The 26,661-nt window shown below is 40.1% G+C and overlaps 1 protein-coding gene across 1 annotated transcript in view; it reads right to left on the bottom strand.

Annotated features, from left to right (window-relative positions):
• The window catches only part of CMTM8 (CKLF like MARVEL transmembrane domain containing 8), a 36,968-nt gene that overhangs the window by 6,251 nt on the left and 4,056 nt on the right, over positions 1-26,661 (bottom strand). Inside the window, exon 2 of the mRNA XM_040548902.1 lies at positions 2,484-2,657. Coding sequence (XP_040404836.1) covers positions 2,484-2,657 — 174 coding nt within the window. The remainder of the gene's footprint in view (positions 1-2,483; positions 2,658-26,661) is intronic.

Raw genomic sequence — 26,661 nt, 5'->3', positions numbered from 1 at the left:
ACCATGGGCAGTGCCTCAGCACTCGGATGGAGTCCAGTGCCAGGGACTTCAGTTTGATTCATGAGCTTATTCATGAGTGGTATCTCACCTCTATCAGTTCATCTAATAAAACACGTTTTCTCTACGTGTAAATCTCATCTCTCCTATCTAAGTATTACAGTAATAAAATATCAAACTGTCAATTTTAGGACAGGGTGCCAACAATTGGCAAGCACAACTTTTGTAAAGCACTGATTTTCAAACTTCAAATTTGATTGCCTGGAGTATTTGTTGTTGTTATTTTTAAATTTCCTGTTCCAAAAAGACTCAATTACTCTGGAAAGCTACAAATCCCTGCAATATCTTGTCATGTAGAAAAGGAAAAAAAGCACATAATTTTTTAGAAGTGCTGCTTTGGGAAATAACACTGCTGGGGAAGATGGAATGCAATGCTAGCTGATTGGGCCTTTACTGCCAATATATTACTCAAACCAAATGGTTCATGCTAAATTACCATCTGCTTCTTAAATTCAAATTTACCAGATTTTAAAAGCTTCCATTGATTGTTTTAGCAAAGAACTGGCATTATTAAGGAGAGTCAGTTCTGAAGCACATCCTTTGGGTTAATTTGCAGTAAAGTAACTGCATCTTAAGCAATTTGGTAATGTGCTTAACCTGCAAAAACTGAATTTATGACAAAGAAGTCCAGATGTAATTTTGGGTACTGCATACAATCGGCACAGTTTGAGATAACTGTCGCCTGAGGAGGCAGAGCAATAACTAGCAGAGACTGATACTTTGGAGAATGGGGGGGAGGTGGGTATAAACTCACTCAAAAGGTGTGTGTGTGTGTCCTGCCCCTTTCAATGAAAACATAAAAAACATCTCTCTGAAAAGAGGCCCAGTGTTACTCTTGGCCAGCCAGGAGCAGCAGAATTTCATTTCACAGGCTGCTCCCAATAGCTCTTTTAATACCCTAGGGCGAAACAAGCTGAAATGCAAACATTTTTGATTTGTTTTGCATTTCTTTTCTCTTTGTATTATCTTTTACTATAAAGGTAGACTACCTTTTGGACCCACATTTGGGTGATCTTATCTACAATATATTTGGAACTCAGAGCAAGAAATACACTCAATTTCAAGTAGAAACAAATCAAAAACTCCAGCTTGTCTACCACATAGATCAGGGGCAACCCATTTACATGCAGCTGTTGCCTGATGATAGCGTTAAACTGATGAAAGAGGGGTAATAACTAAAACTGTATCCCAGTGGATACAAAAATGCTTTCTTTTTGAATGTACTTACATCTAATGTATGGGGGAGGGACACCACCTTTAAATGTATCCAGACACATTACTGCTGTAATTGAAATAACCCAACATTTCTATAGCACTGTTATAGCCTTAATGGTAATTGCTGGTCATGAAACTTGAAAACAGAGAAGCTGTCTGAACAGAATCCTGGTTGTTCTTATTAGTAATTGCTATAGCTGGCTATTTATTACAGCAACAAATGGGAAGGTGAAAAGTGTATTCAATTTTAGTCACATACACAGTATAGACGATAACAAGCTGTTTGCAACACAGAAGCCAAATACATTTTTTTCATAAAACTAACAGAATTCTCGCTGATAGTCTTTAGCTAGTAGGGAAAAAAAAAAGCAGCATTTCGTTGTATCAGACAAATGCAAAACCAAATTTATATTAATTCTTGGATGGGTAACAAATAGCAGTTGGCTTACGTGACAATGACTTTGAGGATCTACTGCCCTGAACACCAACATGCTATGAAAATCATGTAAAAATATACTGCTACCATGTATAGCTAGCAGGGTTTGTTCAAACCACAAAACTTGGATCTGAATTTCAAGGGCCTGTGATTTTTTTTTCTGTAATTACATTAGCTGTTTATCTAATCTTCATTAAGTCTTGAGCTAAAAGCAAAGGATCACATGGCATCTATTTTACATATATATATAATACTAATGATTTGCAGCACCATTTTCACTGTAGGCTAAATATTGCTTGTGGGACTCCTGCTACCTCTGAACCACCTTCTCTTTTGATTTAGCAGAGGAAGACTCATGCTTTAAGATCCATGATCCCATTTCCAATTCATGGTGTTGACTTAAGTAGAGATTTCTACTGTTTAAGCCATATGGCTGCTCAGAGGCAGCAACAGACTCATGGAGTGTAATCACTACAGGGAGAAAAAAAAAGGTCACTGTGCATAAATATGAGTCACACACACATTATTAAAAATCAAGTCACTAGATCAACCGATGAACAAAAAGTTGAAACATCGTAGGGAGAGTGTTTTAAAAGGGTAGTAGAGTCTGGGTAGTATGAAGGTTAGACATGGCGGGTATGCAGACACAAAGAAAGTAGGGAAAAAATGCAAAAAGCACCAGTGCAATTGGTTAACTACAACTGTAGAAAGCATCGGTATTTTATTTTCTTCATAACACAGCAAAGCTGAAACAACAAAGAACATGTTTATTTACCACTGTGGTCCATGGCACCTGTGGGATCCTGGTGTAGGTCATGGTCATGTAGATGATCAGAAAGAAGACAGTGAGAACCCAGTAAAACACAGCCACAAACATCACCCAGCCAAAGGCTGGATATAAAAAATATTCTGTTCCAGCAATCAGCGTCCACACCAGCAGCCCTAATACCTGCAAAAGTTATGGAGAAGAAAGAAAACTGTTACACAGTCTTAGACCTCATACATTTGTTCTAGGTCAAATAACAATGCTACCGCCATTCAGATAACCATTTAATGAGCCGAGCTGGGGTGCTATACTGACAGAATACTAATCTAACAAAAAAGAACAAATAAAAGTGTTTTTGCTGTGGCAGGATGTCACAAAGAGAAACACCTTTCACTATTATGGTGCCATAGCTGTGGTGGTTTTATAGCTAGCTCTCAAAAAGATCTCTCATTATAGATAATATAAAAATATTATAAAAACATCATAGAGAATTGTGTTTGAATACTAGCCTACTAGCTTACATGCAGGAAGGTAATAGTAGTATTTTGCAGTCAGCAAAGTCACTTTAGAAACAGAAGGCTGTGAAGTACCACTGGGGTCTCCAGGTGCCACCTGCCACAATCATGGGTAATCATGAGCAGTTGGGATCCAGGTCAAAATGGTCCATAAAACACATGCTCTGTGGACTGTCAGGCACCAGAGATACAAATCAACTCCCAAGACCTTATAATAGTAAAATTATACTATAAGGTACTATGCTATTATACTATAAGGTACTATAGACCTTACAGTAGTAAAAATCAACAGCCACCACTGTAATGTACTGCTGGACAAGAGCAGGTCAGGTTGGGAATATCACCATTTTCCACAGTTCTCACAACATCTCCTAGGTGACCTGACCATAAGAAGCAGACAAGAACCCACACTCAAGCAATTCCTAGCCCACCAGTCTGGGGAAAAAAAAAAATCCAACAAAAAACACCTCCCGCATGATCCTGAATCTGGCAATCTGTTCACAACCAAGTCATGAACAAAATACATCAGCCAGGGATTTTAATGGAGTCTCCCCAGTTTCCGCTAGTGTTACCTGATCTCCAGTGCATCAAGGGGGATGGGGAGCAAACAAAACGAAAGCCAAGTAGATATGCCAAGGGGAGAAAAGTTGTGTGTTTTACAAGTTTTCCAGCTATTATAAAATCTTAATTTTAAAAAGAAAGGACTATTTTATACCTTTCACATATATATATATATATATAAATATTTAAAAAAGCACTTTATTGGAGTCAGATATGGGAACTAAAATTCTTTTGTTTGAAGAAGGCTCATCTCTTTCTGCTATCCGGACAATGGTAAAATTGCCTAGGAATGAGAAGTGGCTGGAAGGAAAAACTAAAGTAAATAGCAACACATTGAACATTACTTAACAGACAAGAGCCATAGCAGGACAGACTAGAGAAACTTCTACCTCAATACCCTGTCTCCAGCAGTAGTTAATAACAGGTGCCTGAAGAAGTGTATGAGAGTACATCATGCAACAGATGTAAGAATACATCATGCAACAATATTTCCTTGGTCTACTTCCCCAGCTTTCAGGTATCTGTTGTGGATGGGCTTCTTGAGTCTATGGTGGCATCTTTGCAGTCAATAGCCCTTGACGGAAGATGGCAGTTCTGCTGCAGCTCCATTTGCACCAGAGCTGATCTTGTTCCCATGGAAATTCTTGGTCATGATCCCATTTACTTTGCAATTGCAGAATTTAGTATGTAAACACTAATGATAAATCTCAAAACAATACATACAAGACAAAACTATCCTGTTAAACCAAAGATTACTGTAATTTGTCCTGCTAACTTTGAGCAGCTGATATCTATTTGTTTTGCCTTCACTTCCTCTTCCAAATTGTCACCCAAACAAAATTCAGCCCTCAAATTGTTGTCTTGTGTATTCATAGGATATTCCCTTGCATTATTTGTACATTCATCCACATCTGCACCATGCATACATAAAAAGCACCACAAAAAGCCCCACTTTTTAAAAAATTATTTTTGTCTTTTAATAGAAATAATAATGGTCTTTTTAAGAGCAGTTTTTCACCATTTTCACCACTTCAGCCATTCCTGTTGAATAAGAAGTCCTAGAACTTGCTTGGGCTGGGCTAACAATTCCTAATGCTTGCAGCACACCAGGGGAGGGCAGCATTGCTTCACAGAAACGGTTCAAATAGTTCAATAGTTATATAGATTTAAAATAGGCACTGCTCTTTTAATAGAAAGTTACTGTCTCAGCAATGCTTCTGATAGTTCACTCTAATTCTAGTTCCAACTGCATTTTACTAATAGTAGCAATTCAGTTAATAATGCCTTAAATTGCACAGACTACACGATTGGATTAAAAAACAACTTGATTTTCAGTGCAACAACTGCTTTCAGAATATACGATCTTGATAGACCATTTAGCTCACAAAATGCCCTTTTCTTAGGATACAAAGTTGCTTTCTGTTGTGTCCACCCGCATTAATCTAAATTTAAATTCATCATCCATAGATTAAATCAATGAATAATTGGACTCAGCAAATTCAAAGACAGATTTATCCTCAATCTAAGCGTCTAGTACAATACCATCAAGGAAACTTGGGAGAAGAGACAAAGAAAACAAAGAAATTAAACATCATTAAACACCTACTGACAACAGTGTTCTTTTTGAGAGAGTTTTTAAAAATAGCCAGATTTTTTTAATAAAAAGTGCAAGACTATGAAAAATGTTTATACTGAATTCAACCCAAATAAGATTGATAAGAACATCTCAGCTTATACAATGGATTATTTCTGAAAATAGCAAAAACTTCACAAGCAGCAAATTATTACAGTTAAAAAGGAAAATTTTGAAGTTACATGAGACCACTAACCTTACATAACCACACAGTGAAGCTAGCTAGGCATGAACTAGAGCATTGGTATTCTCACTGTTAACTGTTTTTTTTTCCAGTAATATTCTAACGTGTTATTACCATCTCTCTTTGAAGACCATTTTAATACATAAATGGCCATATATCTTGCACGTATTCCAAAGAATTGCTTTTAACGCGTGTTTTTAGCTAGCCCATATAAATGGCAGAACAATTTATCTAAGCAACTGAGACACACCATGGATGTTTCAGATTTATATTCTTAACCAGTTCTTTGTTCATATGCATCGTAACTTTGATGGGTTGCATATTAGAGCGCGTCTGACATTTTCGGTTAGAGCCAGACACTCTTACTGCATATTACTGGAGCTGACAAGCTGAAATAATATTTCAAATTTCTTGATTAGACCTGAAAAGGTCAGAGCAGCTCATGGTCAACAATTCACTCTGTGTATAGTTAAATGATACGGCAAATGGTTTTATTGCGCATGTTTACATACACAATAAATTGATTTAAAGTTCACACTGGCCAACAGCATCTACCAAATACCTAAGGAGTCAAAAGAACATAGACAGCTAGACAAGTCTTTCATTATTAGCTTGTCTTTTCAGCATGTTAAATACGGAGATAGCTTCGGACGTGTTAAAGCCTGTCTCCTAATATTTTGACTGCCCCTTGCATTACGTTTGCTGTTCAACAGATCAGTACAAACTGGATGACACTGGTGCATCTGCTGGAGCCAAGAGCACCACTTTTCCTGCTGACTTGATAACAAACTTCCCTGCTGGGAATAACTGGGCTATGGCTATATTCAAATGCCATCTCAGTGAGCTTCTAGCACACAGGACATGGCAAGTACGTGATAGGTATGCTATACTGTAAAACAAAGACCAGCAGCTGAATACCTGAGGAGCGCTCACAGTCATTCATGTGTACAGAAGTACACAACTTGCTTCAGGACTTCAGATGGAGAAAACTCTGCTCAGGAACTGGGAAAGGCCTGTAGCTCATCATGCTAGATAATCTAATCGTGTGTATTGGTAATAGCTAAGTATTTGATTTGAACTTACGAGCAAGTCGGAATATTCTTATTTAGAATTACAGGAACATACCATGATGCTGTCTAAAATGACTCTGCGAAAGGGAGGAAAAAACGTCAAGAAGAAAGAAGAAATAATACATGTGGTAGTTGATGAAAGGGGGGGATGGCTCATCAGACTATAAGGGCTTCATCTGCTGGGTCCAGTTCTTCAAGTCAGGTATGGATTTCACTCATCAGTAAATCATAAAGGCAGGCAGTTTTCCCTTGTTTACTGCAGTCTATGATTTTACCTCGGACATCTATTTTGTGATCATTTGCCTGCCACTTGATCAGGTACCTCCATTACCAGACTGCATTAATACGTCAAAGGTACTAATGCATACTTCAGCAGTTGGCAGATACCATAAAAAGGAAACAACTTTGTAGCAAAGTCCAATATTATTGAGCAGGCAAGTTTAAAATTAGATGCTTAATTGCATATTCAAACCCTTAAATAAATGCCATATTTTTTCTGCAATGCTGAGAACTTCAAAAGTATCAGACTACTTAGACACTTAAAAAAAAAGGCTTTGTTGCCTAGTAGATGAGATGGATCTTGTCTCGCTTTGCTGGTGCAAGCGAGCAGGTATGAAAGCAGGTGTTGAGCTTGGATCTGTCTATGCAGTTTTGCTTTCAGAAGTAGCTTTAAAATTGCAGAACTAAAACCATACTTGCAAACTATATTTAAAACGCCTGTGATATATTCCGTGACTCCTCTCCAATGACGTTAACATTACAAAAACTGCAGCATTCATCCTGACTGGTTAACTCAGCAACACAGTTAAAAATGTTTATGCAACCCTTTCAAAGGAAAAAGAAGTCTCTTTGTGGCAGAACTGACAGGGAATAAAACCCAAGCCTCATCTAGCTTCATGAAATAAAAACTATTTGGCATGTTTGCTTCAAGCTTTTCACATTCTTTATCCTAGAGATGCTTCCCAGGACCATTTCAGTTAGCTGTATGCATAAGCATTACAGGATTTATACAGTGTTGCTACTGGCATAGATGGAAATCATGGTGGAAGGAGACTAGAAGAGCTGTGCATTTGCAGAAACAGTTGTCTCCTGTATTCAGGCACCTAAACATGGACAGGCTCCAGCAAGACATCTTGCATCTCCTTCCAAAGGAAGCAGATTTACTATGAGAAGAAAGAGAGACCACTCTATATTATTGCACATCTTTATTTCACTGCTAAATCACAAGTCAGGAGCTACCTCAGCAGCAGCACACACAGCCTGTGAATGTCTCAGCCTCCATCCTTTTCTTCCCTTGGTTGTCCTCTGCCTGCAAAAAATCCCAGGGGGTCTACTGTGGGCTGGGAGAGCACAAAAATTTCACAGACACCAAAATGTAGGCTCTGATACCACGAACCAAAATACCCAGGAAGGAAGATAGGGGGAATAGATACTTAAAAAGTAAAAAGGTGAAAAAATGGTATTCCTTTTCTATTGTTCCTGTAAGACATAACCAGGACAGGAGTCGTAGTAACAGGAAGATTTATTTGCCCTCCATTTGACAGATACAGAATATTTTTTTTCTTCCAGCTAAGATTAAATGGAGTAAATGTTTGCAAGGCATTCAAATAATCTCTTTAATTGGAGTTTTTGAGCTCCCATACATGCTATTAGTATACGAAGAGATATCCACCAATTTCATCGTCTGTCACTAGAGGGAGCACAGCCATTGCTTTTTCTGAAAAATATTTTAAAAGCTCTAGCACGATCAGTGAGAGTGGGAGTTTTATTTCCTCGCAAAAGAATCACCTGTCAGGAGAGAAAGGTGGAGGGGGAAGAGAGAGAGCAACCTACCAAAATAACTCCTCAGGCCCCTATAATATCAGAGGGGCGATTTGCATGCAATGCTGAAACCCCGTGGATTGAAAGGGTTGCTCAAAATTAGAGATCTGTACCCAGGTATTTGGTCGAGTCATGGATACAGAACATTATGTGAGAGTTATAGTGAATTAGAGAATCTCCACAAAACAACTTTGATAGCTTCACTTCCATACTGAGCATGACGCACACAGCAATGAAGTCAAACATAGACTCATCAACAAACGACTCATAATAAAGACCATTTATTTGTTTTATTAAAGCAAAGCAAACCAAAAAACTCCTATTTAGAAAAGTGTATTTTAATGTCCATGGAGGAAAAAAGACTAAGAAAAAATATGGTGAAAGCCGACAAGTAATAGAAAAATGAAATATCAGTCCAGACTAAAATACAATCCAGCAGTTGTTTTTGGTTAATGCTGAAAGATCTTGTTTGTGTTGCGGTCAGAAAAAAGGTGATTCGTATTAGATTTGGACGGATTCAAATTTAAGTTGGATTTCTATTAATGCTCAGTGAAGAAGCAAAGACAATCAATTCAAAAGAGATCTCTCAGCTACATTTTCTAGAAATGCAAGATCCTTCCTGAACCATCTTTGAAATTTCAAGGGCCGCGTTAATTAACATACTCTGTATTCATCTAAGCAATGTGTTGTCTTAGCCTCCTGTTTCTCTTCCCCAGTTGCAAACACTTTTTGGACATGAAACACTACAACAACTTGACATCACCCAACCACTACCCTCCTTGTTACTGGTAATACTATATTGGAAGTATTTATTTTGCTGAGGGCTCCTCAATGAAGGAAAACCTGTGACCCACCCAGGCTGTCTGCTCATGAGGCAGTCCTGCAGGAATGAAATCTGCTTCTACAGGCATGCAAAAATAAATACATAAATAAATAAATCCTTTGAATTCTGTATGGTTTCCCAGGTTGTACACCAACTGAAAAAGGCTGCTGTGTTTCTGCTGAGATTTTTCAGGGCTTTGCACTCCTAACAAAATACAGAAAGCCGCAGTGCTCACAGAAACGTGCCAGTGGTCGTAATGGACACACCGAGGAAGGAGTTTATGATTTCTACAAGTCTTAGTTTCAAACTAGGTGGTAGCTACAGATCTCATGTCTCTCCTATCTTTGAAAACATTTCTATTTGGAATGAAAACGTGCAAAATTCAGCACCTTTTACTTCCATAGAATTTCTGAAAACTGTCTGAACATTTCTAAAACTATTTCAAAGCAGTCTCAGCATTGAATCTGCTTGCAAGTCTGCTAACTTTCTGTCATACTCTTGGCTCCGTGGCAGCAAGCACCCCTCATGAAAGGCCAAACATGGGGGCTTGAAATAATGGCAGTGCTCAGCATTATTTCAAAGGAGAAATCTCCCACAGAGATGTTTTTTAGAATAGCTTTCACTAGAAAGGAAAGTGCTGGAAGCATCAAGTGTCCAAGCATACTCCAGCAGTATGCCTTCCCTACAGAGTGAGTGACCTCTTTTTCTCAGGAGTTTAGTCCAAATCCTACTACATGTCACAGAGAAAAACGTTCTGACCCAGGCTTGATATTGTTTAACCTCATACCCACTGACAGATTATTTCATTCAAGAGGGAAGATGCCTATCTTACAGTGAGAACTCAGACCACGTCCTTCAAGAGCTGACAGAGTCCTCCAGTGCCTTTCCCACAGCTCCAAGGAGCAGATAAGTCCTCCCACAATGACCTCAATTCCCCAGAAAAGAGCCCAAAAGTGCCTTTGTCTACAGTACCAGGCCAGACCTCCCCACACCTGAGTCAGAAGAGAAGAGACAGTCCTGATGCTTACTTAGGCTATGATGCTCATTAGCCAGATCAGCCACATAGGGAGGACCTACTTAACTGGCAGCAGGACACATAAATAAGGGTATGGGCTTGCCATTGCAAGAGGATTCACGCTGCGAGGAAGAGCCACCAACAAGAGTGCCCAAGAAACTCTAAAGACTCATTGGGAATTGCTGTGAAAGAGAGGCACTTAGCGGCTGGCACACAGAGCACCTTGTTGTTGCAAACTTACTTTTCTGATATGAAAGGGTGTGCAATACTGCAGTGCTGCCTGGGCATAAAATCGTACCTCAGCAAAAGGCAGCAGCACACCCCAACTTCGTGTTGACTTAAGGAGTCTACCGCCAGCTCAGATGAATAAATCAAAAAGGCATTCCTCCTCTCACCTCCACGGCTGATGCCACTGACTCCACCGCAACTCATACGTGAGGAGTCTTCTGAGATCCAGTGCTACGGCTTACTGCAATCAAAAGCTTATAAAAATAACTCAGGGGTGGGAGAGAGTAATGAAATCATCCTGTCCATCCCAGCAGCCTATTACAATGTTTAGCCCTTGCTTCACCTGAGAAACATGCATGGAATGTGTGAGACTGGAGCTAACGCCAGTAACAGACTAAAAAGAGAAAGTTTCAATTAAAACAACCAAAGATGTTTTCTGGAAAACACAGGGTGTCCCATCACCCATCAAAATTGTGAAATCAATACAAAAGAGTTCATTTCTTATACTTTCTAAGAAACTTTCGTATGGAAAAAAATTACTGGAGGCAGGATAGTGAATATTCAGAAGATATAGAAGACATAAGACTGGATTATAAATTTCTCCATGTGATCAAAAACATCAAGATGGAACATTAGAAACTGTTACAAAAGGAATAAAATAATAAAATTCCACCAAACTGAACACAACCCAGTGCTTTATAAACCAGTGGTGTACCCACACGTTGAATATATTCTGCTCATCCCTCTCTACGATTTCTGAAATGATTCAGTAGGATTAAGCAAGGTGCAGAGAAAGGCTCCTGCAAGAAAAGAAATCTAAGGCTGAAAAAAGATAACTCCAATTTTCTATTTGAGGCTGAAGGAGGATATGACGGAAGTCTGCAGAATGGTGGGTGGCATAGAAAAGGGAGTAAGGACTGGATTAGGCTTCACAACACGAGAAGCATCCAGGTTAGAAAATTGAAATACAAGCAGAAGTGAGTGATAATGAAAATAAAATGAATAGAATAAAATAAAATAAAGAAACAAACAATGCATAACCAAATTACAGAATTCATTGCTACAGTATGTCAAGGAAACCAGGAATACGAGAGGTTTAGAAAATATCATACCAGGCCCTGGAAGACAGATCAGCCCATGGCTATGACCTATATACATGATAGACAACACGCAGCCTTTAGCTCTAGAAATCCCTAAATGTGCAACTTGCCAGAAGCCATAAAACTACAGCAAGGATGGATCTTGCTCTGTGCGCCCCCCTTCTTACGCTCCTCCCCAGGTTTTCAATATTTGTCACTAACAGAGGCAGAATACTGGACGAAAGAGGCTGCTGACCCAATCCATTACAACCACCATGACTAGCTGATGGCTTTAATCAGCCTCGCTTTCCTGCAGGAGACCCTGGCAACTGAGAACTGGAAGCTACAAAAGTGTTAATGGGATAGGATGGATCAACTGCACGCCACATCAATATACCGCTTGTTTCTAAAGTAGAGCTGTGAGGAATAGGCTCACGCCATGGCGAAGAAACAGGCTTGAATGATATCGTTATAAAATCTATCTTCTCAGCAGAACAGTGGTTGATCATTAACAGGTCATGAAAATGTGTACAAAGCATAAAGATTGGTCCGTGTCCCAGGGCACTTTCCACATGAAATGCTTTTAGGTTTTTGTGGGCTGCATTCAGAGCACACATCTGTTTACCGACTGTTTACCGATGCCTGTAAATTCGAGTTTAACGCTTGTGTTTTGCCTGAGGAGCTGCACACACAGAGACATTTATATCAGTAGTTTACTTTGCTGTGCATTACACGTATTAATTTGTAACACCCTTGCTAGCCATCATTTTATCTCCTTAAGCAGAAGACACACCCTAGCCTTTGCCCATAATGTTCTTTTACCTGACAAAGTACATTTTATGCAGAAGACAGAGCAATGGGTCCTTCCCAGGTCAGTCAGGAGAAAGACCTGGGATCAGCCTCTGTCCGAAAACACATGGAGCTGCCGCGGCTGACTGGGAACACGCTGGTTCCTGCTATCAGCTGCTCCATCAGTGGCGCAATTTAACGTAAAAATAAAGAGGGGTGGTGCAAAAAATTGCTGCAGACAAACAGCCTGCACAAAAAAAAACACTTACTTGGTTCTCTAGAAGGACACTTGGTGAAACAGGGGGAAGGCAATGACCTCCACCACTGCGGTGAACCTCTAAACCTGACCTCAGCCAAGGAGACTGCCTGGCCTCTTCTCCAACAGTGGTGACAGATGTGAATTAAAGGGAAGCTGCTGCTCCCTTTTCCTGTACGGCAGGGGTTACTCCCACCACCTCGCATTTCCACAAGAAACACCTTGCTATTGTGCAGCAACGCTGCTGATTTAAATTCACCTTTTACTGCCTCCACAGCTTCCTGACAGTGTTGGGAGAAGTAAGTGGTGCTGCTACGGCCAACGCCGTGGGCTGCAGATGATGGTGTTGTGGGTCCAGGCATTGTTTGCTGGAATTCCTGCTGTGCTTTGCTCTTTGGCAGCAGACACAGAACATGTAAGTAAGAGTATGTTAGATCCAAACACAATATGATCTGCTTTTTCAGGTACTCTCTGAGGCAATTTCACCTAGTGCTGTTTCTAAGGATGAACTTCAAAATTACAAAGCAAAATAGTCACACACAAACACACGCTAGATGGGACAGATATTTCTCTGTGTTTCCTAACAGTTGCTTTCATGCAGCCTCTAGATGTGCTTTTTAGGAAAAAATACACTTGAAGATCCAATACAACCACCTTCAGTTTTAAAACTAGCAAATAAATTCCGTATTTTGTTCATTTTTTTCTTTTAAATCCTTGTTATAAATCATCAAAATAGGCAAAACAAGGTTAAATGTTCTTGTATTTGACATGCAAATATTAATGTGTTTTGGAGTGGTGAGTAAAAGTTGTAGCTGATTTCTCTGAGAAGAGCATTCACAAATAGGTCATTTAAATAGTCCTGTCCCCATACAGGCAGCACAGAAGCAAAAATACAGCCCATATGACCCATGAATGAGACACACGAGTAATTCATTGAGTTGATTTCTTCATGAGTGCTATCACTGAAACCATATGATGCCTGATTTCAATTTTAAAATATCCCCGTACAAAATTATGCGCAGATTTGAGAGCTGATATTAGTAGGAATTATTAGTAGGACTTACAAGCACTTGGTGGAAGGACTTAAAACAGGCTCGCACTACTTCTTTGCTGCAACTTAAAATTAAAACAAACAAACAGGGAAATCATACTGGCAGTTTTTTTTGTTTGGTTGGTTTGTTTGTTTTTAATTCTTATTTTGAGATTTGAAGTTGAGATTTGGACAAGGGAAGCAATTTCTATGGATGCCAAATTTCCTATCTCTACTTGAGACAGAATGGGTTTCGGAAGCACAGCTGCAGTTTTAACTGTGGAATAGGGTCTGTGTAGTTTTAGGATTAGGGTTTTTTGGAGAACAAGCTCAGCATACCACCTTTCTTTTGTGCAAAATTAGTGCTTTTCAACACGGATTCACAAAGATATGGGAGTTTTTCTGAGGAGGGCTGCAAACTTTCACATCAAGTAGAGGATGTATTTCTGGAGGTAAAGACCATGGTGCAGTCCTAGTGCTTTGGATATAATTTCTCCTTGATGACGCACACATACAAACTGTGAGCATGTAGGTTTAACCTACTGCATACATTGAATACATGCTTCTCTCTGATACTGTTGGGAAGTTACACCTCTTCCACAGAAAAAATGAGAAAGAAAGACTATTAGCTTCAGTAATCTCTAGCTGCCAGAAATCTCCTTTTCTTTTTATTATGATTTAAACAGGAAAAGCTCAAAAGTGAAGTCTGAGCTTTAAAGATATACGGTCCTATGTGTCTGGCTGAATGTCTGGCTGAATTTTCCCCAGCATGGCTATTAATATCTGTTATTATTATTACTACAACTAACCATTGTTTCTTAATGAACTTAATGGTAGGAGGGTTTGCTATTTTGTTTTAATACATTCATATAAATGAAAAAACGTTTGAATTACCATTAGGTTCTACATTGATCTCATATCTTCTATCTACATACAGAATTCTCCTTTGGAAGAAGTTTTATAGTACTCTATCTTCCTTTCTCCCTTCTTCCCCCCAAAGATTTCAGGTTCCTGGGGGCAGAATAATACTGGCTTCTCAATAAACTGCAATGATTTGTGTGTTATTTTTAAGAATTGGAGCATGTGTACATGTTGAACACACCCATCCACACAGAAAGTCATTCTGCCATCATTTGTACATTAATAAGGTGAACTATTTTTAAAAGAGAATTCCTAACCATGGTTACTCATGAATTATGACTGATTATTTATGTAGTGAACTTTGTTTAAATGGTGTCTACGTTCTTCAAGAGAACAATGCTGTATACAGCTGCTTTTTTAATAATGTCACCATCTCTTTGTTGCTATTTTTACATTTCCATCTTCCTGTTAGGCCATGTAAATAGGGATGCCTATAATTAGCGGACGCACTGTATTGTTTCACAAATCTCTGCTGCTACATTACAATAGAAACTCATTACTTCTTTGGGAATAACTTTTATTTTGCTCTATAGTTACAATACACAGTCATCAAGCTAGACATGGCAGAATGGGAAAAACAAAGAGAATATCTAATAGGAAAGCCTATTGCTGCATTCTACTTCCATTTAAAGATGAGTAAAACATTAAATGCTCATTCTATTATTTTTTTTTTAGACTGAAAATATCTTTTCATTTCCAGCTGAACACACAGAAATTGGTTTGTACAAAACAAAATTTTTGCTCCCTGTGAGAGGAAGTCTTCCAATCATCAAAAGTTGAAGCAGTTCTCCTTGCCTGACAAGCGGAAGACATATGAAAATGAGACTGCATCCAGATCTGTTGTTGTCTGCCTATTTAGAAGCTTATTGTACCTCTTGACTACTTCAATAGCTAGTCCCATATATAAAAGTTCAACCCCAGGAACCATTACGCACATTTTGGGTAGAGATTAAGGATTTTACAAAGAACAATTCTCACCTTGTAGAAGTACATCATTCATTAGAAAATCTTTTTTCTTATCTGGCAAGATTGTTTTCCTTCTCGAATACATTTTGCAGTTAATGTAACAACAACAAAGAACAGCATGCCTGTAAATATCTTACATTTGCATATACTTTTCTGGAGCCATTTGTGTACACCGACTTCACAGTCAGAAGGGCCCTTTTGGCCACAAGGGCAATCGCGCAAAGACTTCAACCTACAGCGTGCTTTTTGGAAAGAGATGACATCTTGATGTAGATGTTGAACGTGATGGGATTCACCTTGTCTCTGCATAAGCTGCCATAATGCCAATTGCTCTCGTTGCTGAAAACCTCAGCTTCACTTCTAATCTGAATTCATCTGAAGTCAGCTTTCAGATGTCCTTTTCTCAAACCTCTGTTTGTCACCACTATATTAAAGATTGTACTAAAAGCTGAGTTTAAAATTGTTGACAAGACACAACTGATGAAGAGAGAAACATAAATATTTGTGTGTGTGTTTTCTTTATCGTAGTAGCAGTATAAGGGATTTACTTTGAAGGACGCAGCAACAGGGCTAATAGAGAATTTTCAACAGAGAATCATTTAAGAGCTGTTACCACTGTTCCACAATTAATATTTGCAGAGTACTTTTGGGTGAAAAAGCAATTTTAAGATGAAGGATTTTACACATGTGAAATATTAATGCCAAGGGAAGAAAATTAGCTGGACAAACAAATAACAGACATTGTGGATGAGACATACTTTTAGAGCACCACTTGTCATCATGCTCGATAACTTTATTTTTAACGTTCTGGAGAAAAAAGCCCACAAGCTTGAAGGACTTGCCACAACCAGCCTGCTTTTTGTGATAAATACTCGAGTGGTGCATGCAGCATAAAAGAACAAAGTAAAAAGCTCCATGGGATACCTGACACTTGAAATTCAAACTACCAAAGTCATAAATTAAGTATATATGCCTGTGTGTGAGCCAGGGTATAATGTTCCCCAACTGCTTCAATGGGCCTTGTGTAAACAAAGAACAAAACAACTGGCTACAAATGTCAGCTTTCTAATTCAAGTAAACAAGCTTCCAATCAAGAAAAAAAAAAAATCAAGGCCTGAAGACACCGGCTTATTCAGGTTTAAATAAGTGAGCAGAAATGATTTAATGCCCCTTAGATGTCTGCTTTGCTTTTCTGTCAGAGGTTGCTGCCCTGCAAGAGCAGCTCACAAAGCTGCTCCTGAACTACTGCACTCTGCTGCCCAGCACAGCCAAGGTAAACAAATCTCTGGTTTGGGTTATCACGATACACTGAACTGTGCACTGCAGTGAACAGCAAGGCACGGAGACCTTTCATCTGTCTGCATTGCAGAGCTACCGGTCTGGAATCAGAGCTTCTGAATTTTCCTCCTGGAGTATATGAAAAAAGAAGTCAGGAAACAATCAAGAGGACAAGTCCTTCTCGGCTGCTGCTTTCACTGCAGGCATTTGTGCTTCTCTGTCCTCACAAGATAGCTAACAGCTTTTGGGTTTTCATGCATATTCAACTCCATTTCTGCCTCTAAATCTTATTTTCCAATACAGTTCACAGACTTCAGAACTGCTGCAAACTACAGGGGCTAGTACGGATTAGTGGGCCTCACATGCCTGGAAGAGAAGCATTTAGAGCAATTCCAAGTCACAGTGGAAAGATACTCCCCACAAATTCTCCTTCTAACTCCTTTACAGGCATGGCACTTTCTTCTGGGAGACAAGCAGGTCGTTAGTCTGAAGAGCAGCACAACTCTCAAATATATGTAGCAAAGGGTGCCCACCTCCCTAGCACAGACTGGAATTTTGTCCTAAAGACGACGGGTAGATCTCCTCAGCCTGAGCTCAGAACGTCCATCTAAAATACAAGCACTGCTTGCTCTTCATCTCATCCTACTGGCTTGGTCCTCACCCCTTAGAGAAGCTGAGTCAGAAGGTCCAGCCATCTGGCTGTGTCTCAGGGCATGGTTTCATGCATAGGCACAGACGGAACTGTGGAAGAGGACAAGGTTATCGACCTTCAACACTACCGACCTGCAGCAGGGGAGTGTAGCAGACAGGACAGCTAGAGGGCGGTCACCATTGTCAGCCTTCAGCACCCAATTTCCAGTCACTTACCATCAAACTGCCTCTGCTGTGCTCAGATCCCAGCTCGTCACGGGTATAAGGCAGCAGACCTGTGACCGGGGTCAGGCCACTGGGTTCAGTGGAGGTGGTCATGACATGACAGGCAGGCTGGCGGGTACCAATACTCAAAAATGCAGCAACTGACTTGAGAGCTGTCTGCATTTGACCTGCAATTCATAAAGCAAGTGATGCAAGCCTGCATGCAAGCATAAGGGAGAGAGCTGTACGTAGGCAACAAAAGCCAGGGAGCTGAGGGAGTTACAGGGCTTGCTCTGGTCCAGGAGCAGGCTCCGTTTCCCACCCCAATAGCTCTTCTGAAAAATCTAAGCCTTTTCCTGTAGTTTTGTTTATAACATCCCCAATATATACAACCACCTAAATGATATTACTTAGCTAACTTCCACACCTTTCCCCTTTCCCTTGCCCCAGATTGCGATCACAGCTTTCTAGCCAGGATTTTCGTCCCTAGAATTCCAAGAGAGCGGACAGAATAAGAGGTGTTACCAGTCTTTGTTCAAATACTCTTTGCTGAGTATTTCAGCTATTTACCTCCCGCTCTGAAGTTCCTGTTTTCCCACTGAGGGGGAAGGGAAGGCCTGGAGCCCAAGAGAGACACAGAAGCATTTGGTTTTAGAAAGTCTGCCTGCAGTCAGAGATATTTAGTACATTTTCCCCCCAAAAAGCATCATACTCGTTTCAAATCGAAGAAGGAAAATTCAAATCAAGAGTGAAAATTCTTTAGAAAACTGGAATAAAAAAAGACTACAAAAATAGTGTTTTACAGGTATCCCTTTCTTCAATCTACCAACTATTCCTATATCAAAACGCACAAATCCTCACACTGAAAACTCAGTCTACTATGATGATCTGTGCACAAACAGACACATAATATAACTTCCTAGGCCACACAATATTACCCGTCTTAGCAAATAAAACCAAGAGAGCAGAAAAGTAATTAGGCACCTTAAAACCCTCACTAGCTGGGAGTTTTGCGAGTTCACGCAAAAGGAAAAGGAAGAACACAGCGTGCACAGCGATTTGCCTTTGATACGGGAGAAGGGCATATGTTGCTCGATAATCCCGGGAGGAGGCAGGAAAGCCATAGGACACATTCATTTTGTTGGACTGGGACACGTTTGGATTGCCTTTTGTGATGCTGAGCCGCTTGATGCCTAGGATCTAATAGTATCATGAAGTTACAGCGATGTGGATGTAACAAAATAACTAATGCTTCATCACTAGAGTAAGATGCTCACTTGTATTGTGGGGTACACGACGATAGGGAGCTTTTAAAGCACCATGTAAATTATACATTTGGATATATAAAAGGGAACCTCTGAGGATATGATCGGCACAGCTTCCCCTTTTTATCATCAACCAGATCAAGCCAAAGAAACTGCAGGTATGGAAGGGGTAAACAAAGTGGCAGCAAGACAGTGCTTTGCAGCAATTTTCTGTGCCTTTAATTTTTCAAAAGTCAGTTCTATCACAATAGGTCAAAAAAAAAAAGGGTAAAGAGTTGGGCTCCTCCTAATCTCAGTCTAGTTTGACAGTAAGTACTCCACACAGAGGTACTGGAGAGGAAAATCTTAAGGGAGGGGATTTCTTTCACTAGACTAATCCACGGTGCTGGCAAAAGCAACAAACTCTCCAGGAAAGCTTCTGGGCACATGCTTTTCTTCAGCACCGAGCGGAAGGAACAACAGAGCTGATCCTTCATCAAATGCTAACAAGTGGGTAGGAAATGAGTATCGGAAAGGAGTTGCTGTTTCTTAAGAGCCCAACAATTCGAGTGCCGATTAGCGCGTACAACCTTCTCAGTAGCTTGGCTTTCATGTTGTTTTATATCATGCTCAGATACGTCGGTATGCCTGAAGTCAGCGGGAAATCTACGGCAGCTTTTAACGGTAACAAGAACTGACTCACTATAACCTTCTCTTTGTAACAATACCCTTCGCGTGCATTACATCTTAGTTTGATTTCATTCCGTCAATTCCTCCGGACTCCATTTGCACCTCTTCTCAGGCTCATCTTCTTGTTTATATGCACATTGCCTGTATAACAGTTAGGGAAACAACAGCCACCACAAGTCAGAATTATGTCTTCTTCCACAATGCAGTTCTCTCTATATTCTGTTTTAAATAAGACCCAAATTGAAGACAGACTCTAGAAAAAAAAAAAAAATTCAGTAGAAAACACTCAGTTTTGAAGCAAAAATTACTTTGGGCATAGTTTGGGGCTTTTGGGGGCTTGCATTCCACTATTCAGTTTAGGAAGAAAGTGAAAATTGAATGTAACCTAGCTTGGAGAATTCCATCTCATTTATTGCTGTGTACTCTGTTTATTTTAACTTGACCTGGTAAACGCTTTCTAAGACTTCCCATCTCATCTTTAACACATTGTCTTGACTTGCTTACTTCAGGTAAACATTTGCTAGATGGTTCTCTCTTACTGCACAAAGAGAATGTCAAGTTCTTTGTACAAGTGTCTGGTCATGTTTGACGATGGCCGAAGTCTAGAAGAAAATCCCAAATGTGAACAAAATGCTTGGAAACCTTATTCTACATTCCTATCCTTACTTTTGCTGAGAAGAAAAACAGGGAAACTTCTTCAAATATACTGAATGGAAGAAGAAGATGTGATTAGTACCATGAAAAGTTGTTTCATTATTCCACTCATTTTAAGTCTCATCATTCAACTATAGTTGTGTAGGTCTGTGTCATACCTTTAAAAATAGTTTTATGCACCTTTGCATGGAGGTCATAATTCAAACAGAAGTCACACCACAAGAGATCCCATCTCTTCAAGTGGCTCATTATTTTCCTCTTGCACACTGTCTTTTAAAGTGAAGTGAATGCAAGGATTTACTCAAAACAGTAAGGATTCTGGTCTTCCAAAACTATATAGTGTTTCGCAATGACAGTTATCTTTTTGTCCAGTAGGAATTTTATTTGGTATCCAGACTCTGACAATAGCCAAATTCCTATGAATTAGGACAAAAAATAATAATAATAAAAAAGAACACTAATTATGTACTGATTTGTACTGTTCTACATCTTAGTCATGCCATAGCGAAGACGAAATATTTTTGTCTTGGAGGTCAACTATCAATCTACAATAGTATATAGCTGTTGTGACTGTAATGTACATCCCAATGAACATTGCTTATGCATGCAGAGAGGCTTCAAAACAGAAATTCTAACAGAGATCCTGCTTTTCCATGTATCCTGATTTCTTGTATTGAAGAACTTGCTAGCCTTTTTCTAAAATCTTCCCACAAGATAGTGGTAGGTCTGATGAAAACCAAGTCTGTCCAATCTACCCTGTGCCTGTAGCATTTACGGTTAACTCAGCCAAAAGCATTCATTTGCTTAAAAGAAAGCACCTTCAGCAATGCAAGAACCAAACATGCCACAATAATTCACCAATAACCTCCTAAATCACTGTATCGCTGTATTTGTGATACTGTTTTCAAATACCACATTTTTATCATAGCTTTGTCCACCTACAATTGTACGAGGCCATTAAAGATGAATGTCTTACAGTGAGCAGAGCCTGTTCTTTCAGCTGCCTCACACCCCCTGTCATAAGACCCCATTTTGCCAAATTCTTCTGGTAGGAGCTGTGCCTTTTATGTTATCTGTGCCAAGTCTGGGGAGGGGCTGTCCTGATGAAGACCTTGGGAAGCAAACCTTCAGCAAGTTGCCCAAAGCTGCTCGGCAAGAAGGCTTAAGGAATAAAGGAAGGAAGAAAAACTAAAAGAGCTTAACAGTTACAAAATTAGGACAGGGACAAAGAGGCAGAGTGAGCGAGCAAGAGACAGGCCGAAACATATGTTAAAATACCTTTCGGTTAAGTGTGCAACACTGCAAGAAATAAAGTTCTTCATCCATCTTCATTCTATCCTTAGTAAATACACATCATGGCACAGTCTGTAATGACACGGCCGCATACTTTCTCCTTCTCCATACCACCACCTGCATGCAGCAACAGAACAGGTAGCAGCCTTCAAATTTTAAAGAGAGTAAAAAAGGTCAAAAGTATCCATTTCTTGCCAAATTCTGCTGGAAAAATGCTTTTTTTACCCACAATGCTTAACATGGAACTACATTTTGCCTCTTCAGAACATAGCTCTTCCCAGCCTGGCTACAACTGTAAATAATCATTTCTTTTGCCCCTCAGACCCAATGTCAGGGGCCCAGAAAACAAGGAGAAAAGTGAGCACGCTGAAAGGCCAGGCTTACTTGCCTTATTTAGCATCACACAGGAACACGGTGGAGATAAAAGTCCGATTTTCCAAGGAAGCTATTAGCCAGGAGAGCATCTTTTCTCTTTGAACATTAAACTAATACCAAATCAATGCAGATGCTTCATTTTGGGGTGTTCTTCCCTGCTGAGGATGAAGTAAAAGTGCCACCCTCCCCAGCACACATCATGGCTGTGCCCTGCGCCTACAGAAGACAATTGTGCATTTGTTTATGCCTTCCAATCTACATCAGTAGTAACAGGCACCCAACCACAGAGTCACCCTCCCCTCACCTGATCCTTGTCAGGCTCTGCCCTGCGGATGGAGACAGCCAAGGCTGATTTTATCAGCTGAAGTGCCATTTTAAAGACACATTGCAGAGGTTTGCCTTCTGTTGGAGGCTTTTTTTGTTTGCTCCCCTGCCCCCCAGTGTTTAATTCCTGCCTGCAGCACCCTCCGTGTTTCCATTTTTAAGTTTCTCCCATAGTTCCTCATACTTCTCTCAAAACTGTTCAGCCTTGTTCGGCTATTATCTGCTGCAGGAGCTGCAGCCTTGGTAAGAGCACTATTGTTGAAGAAAAGAGACGATGCTGCTAAAATACATGTTAAAGAAACTCTTTAATGTAATCGCTACACATACATATAAAGGAAAAAAAAAAAAGACCCTGTTAGCGGCTGTCTCATTTCAAGGCTGACTAAACGGAGCCTGTGCAGAATCACCTTGAATCTATTTAAACACAGGCCTGGGCAAAACAGTCCCATTTGAAGCTGATGATACAAAGCAGTCTTGTTTTCAGGTACGGAGCAGAGGTTCTTGACAGGATTCCTTTCAAGTTGTGCACTTCAGGCCATCAGCTAAACACAAACAGCAATTACCAGAGATTATGATCAGAGACTGCTTTCCCCAAAAGGCCTCCCTCCAGCCCTAGGTAGGATATTTAATACATTTATTCTTTATAACCAGATTATGACATATCCAAAGACCGTGACAACAAATTGCTGATTATCACCACACTTACTTAGACCACTTCAGTTCTACAAATTCTGATTTTAGTTCATCTCAGATTGGATCAAAAACATCATGGCTGCCCAGAACAAACTGCAGGTACAACCTCCCTCTAACGACGACAATTCGATGAAGCTGTTTTTGTTTTGCCTTGGAGGTTTTTATCCCAGCAAACCTGTGGTTGCACCAGCACCATCTGCACACACATACCTTGGAAAAATGAAGAGTATAAATGCTCATTCTTGTGCTCATCAAAAAAAAAAAAAGTCCAGTTGTGCCCAGGACAGATCCAAGCCTGTGTAGTGAAGTGATCTGGTGAAGCCTGGATCCAGTATTAGTGCATGAGGAACCAAGCCCCCAGCTCTTTCATTTCACCAGTGTAAGGCTAGCACCAAACCCTCCTTTGACCAGACCTAGCTCTCATTTGGTTCTTCCATTACTCGGGTCCTCCTTCTCTGCAGTTTTACCAGCCCTACACCCTGGCCACTCCTTCCAGAAGCAGGTGAATCAGTGTAGCCCCTTCCAGAGGAATTGGCTCTGACCACTGCTCAACGGAACCACCTTGCCAAAGCTCTGACAGATGCTAAAATTTATTTGCAATTCAGCCCTAGAAAAGAGGGCTTGGTGCTCTTTCTGCAGGCACTCTTTCTACTGCTTTTCCAGAATAGAAATGGGAACGAGTGCAGAAATATGTCTCTGTTACTATACGTACTTTACCCAAAAGAAAAAAATGAAACTAAAGAAAGACCATCATACATATATATGCAGGGCCATTAGAAACTGAATTTATGGCACCGTTATTCCCAGAAGAGAAGAAGCTGAATGAGAAGGCACTCACCAAGCAAGGGGAGCGCATCATAATTCCTGCTATGTTTTTCCACTTGCAAGGGCTCAGAGTCCCCGTGAGAATTTCTCTTTGGTTTTGAGAACTGAGTATTTAAGAAGAATCCTTGTGCCACCAGTGCTTTAACCCTGCCTGTTGCTGCGCAGTCGGTGTGGGATGGAGGACAGAGCAGCCTTGGCAGGCAGGCAGGAGTGCTTCCCCCATCCTAGGGCAAGAAGTGAAAGGCATCTGCTGCTGCTGTGGAAGAAGCACTTTGTTAATGGCTAAGACCAGGAATTAGAAACCTGGGGGCCATTTATGGTTTTGCAAGAGTCCTGTGTGACTCACAGCCCATTAACCTTTTTGTCTTCCTTCCTCTGCTTGCATGTGTATTACACTGCCAGCAAATGCACCTCTTCATCATGCATGGCATGGAAAACAGTTTTTTTGATAGGCATACACTTCTTTAAGATCCTCTCACTTGAGGTCTTACCAGCATGAAATAAATCATTCTGAGGAGAAGGCAGGAGTCCCAGTGCAGAAAAGGGAAAACAGAATGTGACACGAAGGGGAAAACAACCTACATACACAGAAAAGAGAGACGCAGACAAGTACAGTTTTTGTATTCATTTTAGGAAAAAAAGCAGCACCAGGAATCTCCATCATTTGCTGCGTCTGACAATACCACTGCCCACTGTCTTCACTCACCCCTCAACTGATGCATCCAGCCACAGCATCATGCTAAAGCTAAGCAACTAGGAAGCCGTACCTATTCTATCAGAAATAGTGGGAGGACTGCACACTTCTCTTCACCAACACAGACAGAGGCTACTGAAGGCCAAAAATTATTCAAAACTAGCTTTGGGTTACATAAGAATTTTTGCAGAGAAAGATTCTCTTCTAGAGTTTAGCAGGGGTGAGGGAGAAGGAGCTGATTTATAATTACTATCTACCCTAGAACAACATCGATGCTTAAGTATGTCTTAGAGTGTTCTTCTCATGAAGAGATAATGACATTTCATACATAGTTCACCTTAACCTTGAGGTATTGAGAATATTTTGCATTTTTGACCTTTTGTCAAATATCAGCAAATTTCAGAGGCATTTTCATCCTCGTACCACGTTAGTCCCAATACTGCTTCTGTCTGCGCTTGGAGTACATTCCACACCATTTCCAAAGCTTCTGTTTTCTTGTGCGTCACCCAAGCACTTCTCTCCTCCCAAGGAAACACCCTGACCTCATCCAGGAAACAAAAGAGCTTTAGGAAACAGAATTTGAAAGAATGATACGATCCTTGAGAAAGCTGGAAATCACACAGATGTGTGTATCCACTACACCAAGGACGGCACGGGTTAGCAGTGAAATGACGGCACGTAAAAAAAGGGAGAACTGACATCAGTGAGAGTTGGATCTGATCAAGAGCAAAGGAGAGAGGCTGGGCTTTATACTGTGTGTTTTCTTGTTCATGTGCAGAAAGATGAAGCTAGTGGATGAAGTGATAGATGACTACAAATAGCTTTAACACTCTGTAATTCAAAGTGAATCATTTTCAGACCGTGCCTATGCACGACTCTTCTAAGCAAAGCACTTGTTCGACACATCAGAAGGTACCTCCGTGTTGTTACCATCCTGCAAGCAGACATGCTTTGATTGCAGTATCAATTGCATTACAAAAAGGAAAATAAATAAATAAATCTCTACTGTTCCAGACAGAAGACAAAGTCTTGCTGCTACTCGGCTGAGGAAAGGGGCTTTATGACACTCCCTCTGTGTTTCCGTGGGCTGTTCTAGAACTGGAGGTGCCAGAGCTCGGTGTCCATACAGAGAACTGAACTGCAGTCAGAGAAAAAGCTACATGCAAGGAGAGCTTTAAGAAATACGCACATTTTTTGTCTTTTAGGCTTTTCACGGTACATGCTCCCCCTCTATTGTTTTTCCTAACACTTATATAATTTTATTGCTAACAGTTCAAAACCTGAAAATCTTATAAAGGTTTCAATGCATCTCTTAGGCTTTTACTGAGGGAGAAAAACAATTTTTTGAACAAACATTTGGAAATCACCAGTTGTTCTGTTTTTGGTAACCTCAGTATTTTAAGTCTAACTTGACTTTCAATGTCTATTTAATACTCTGAGGCTCACCACTCTGCTGGAATAATTAAGTTAAACAAGATTTCTTTCCTGAATTAAACCTTCAAGGGTTCATTTGAAGAATAAAGAAACAGTAATCAAAATTATTTTTATTGTCCAGAAATGTAAATTTGAACCACAATTTAGGCGGTGCCAATAATGTAAATAACCTCCTATCAGGCTTCTGTTTCAAGCACATATTTTTTTTTCTGGGCATTTCAAAGAATAATGTATGGAATAGGATAAAGAATCGTGACTGCCATTACAATTTACTCAAAATTACACCACCACAAGCTTTCACTTGCAGCTGTGGCATAACAACCTTCCAAACTGTTTCCAGCTCTGTAACATTTGTTTTCGCTGTGGACAAATAGCCATCACAAGCCTTAAAATTACCAGGGCAAGCTTAAGAGAGACACCGTGTCTAGCAACACACTGGTGTGAAGCAAGAGTCTGAAGGAATCAATGTCACTGTACTAGAAAGTAAATATTTTTATAACTACATCCATAGCAACCACAAAACTCTCCACTTCTGCAAAGTGATCCATAATGGTTGACTTGAGAAGCTGATTTAAAGCGCTGAGGAGGTATCGCTAGCCACCATTTATCTTAGCCATAAAATTCCCAGGAAGACAAATATATGGTCTTTCTGGGCCATCATTGTACAGAAAGAAATGCTCAAAAGACATCTCTGGAAATTGCTGTATTTGCTTCCTTTGAAAATATAAATCCCCCTTTTGGGGGGGTTACACTATGGGGATAAGCATCCATTACCTTCTACAGGATGTATTTTTACTGCAGTGCTAACTCAGGCGATCGACATCTGAATTAGAGACTTTATGTACCATTCCTTATGTCTCACATACTGCCTTTCACCAAGAGAACTCAGTGTGCCTTACAAGGATTTGTATCCATATTCCACAAATAGGAAAGTCAT

Source organism: Cygnus olor, chromosome 2 (genome assembly GCF_009769625.2).
Source record: "Cygnus olor isolate bCygOlo1 chromosome 2, bCygOlo1.pri.v2, whole genome shotgun sequence".
In the NCBI taxonomy this organism is placed as follows: domain Eukaryota; kingdom Metazoa; phylum Chordata; class Aves; order Anseriformes; family Anatidae; genus Cygnus; species Cygnus olor.
The sequence above is the reverse complement of the archived record's forward strand: the minus strand, read 5'-3'. Positions and strand labels throughout refer to the sequence as shown.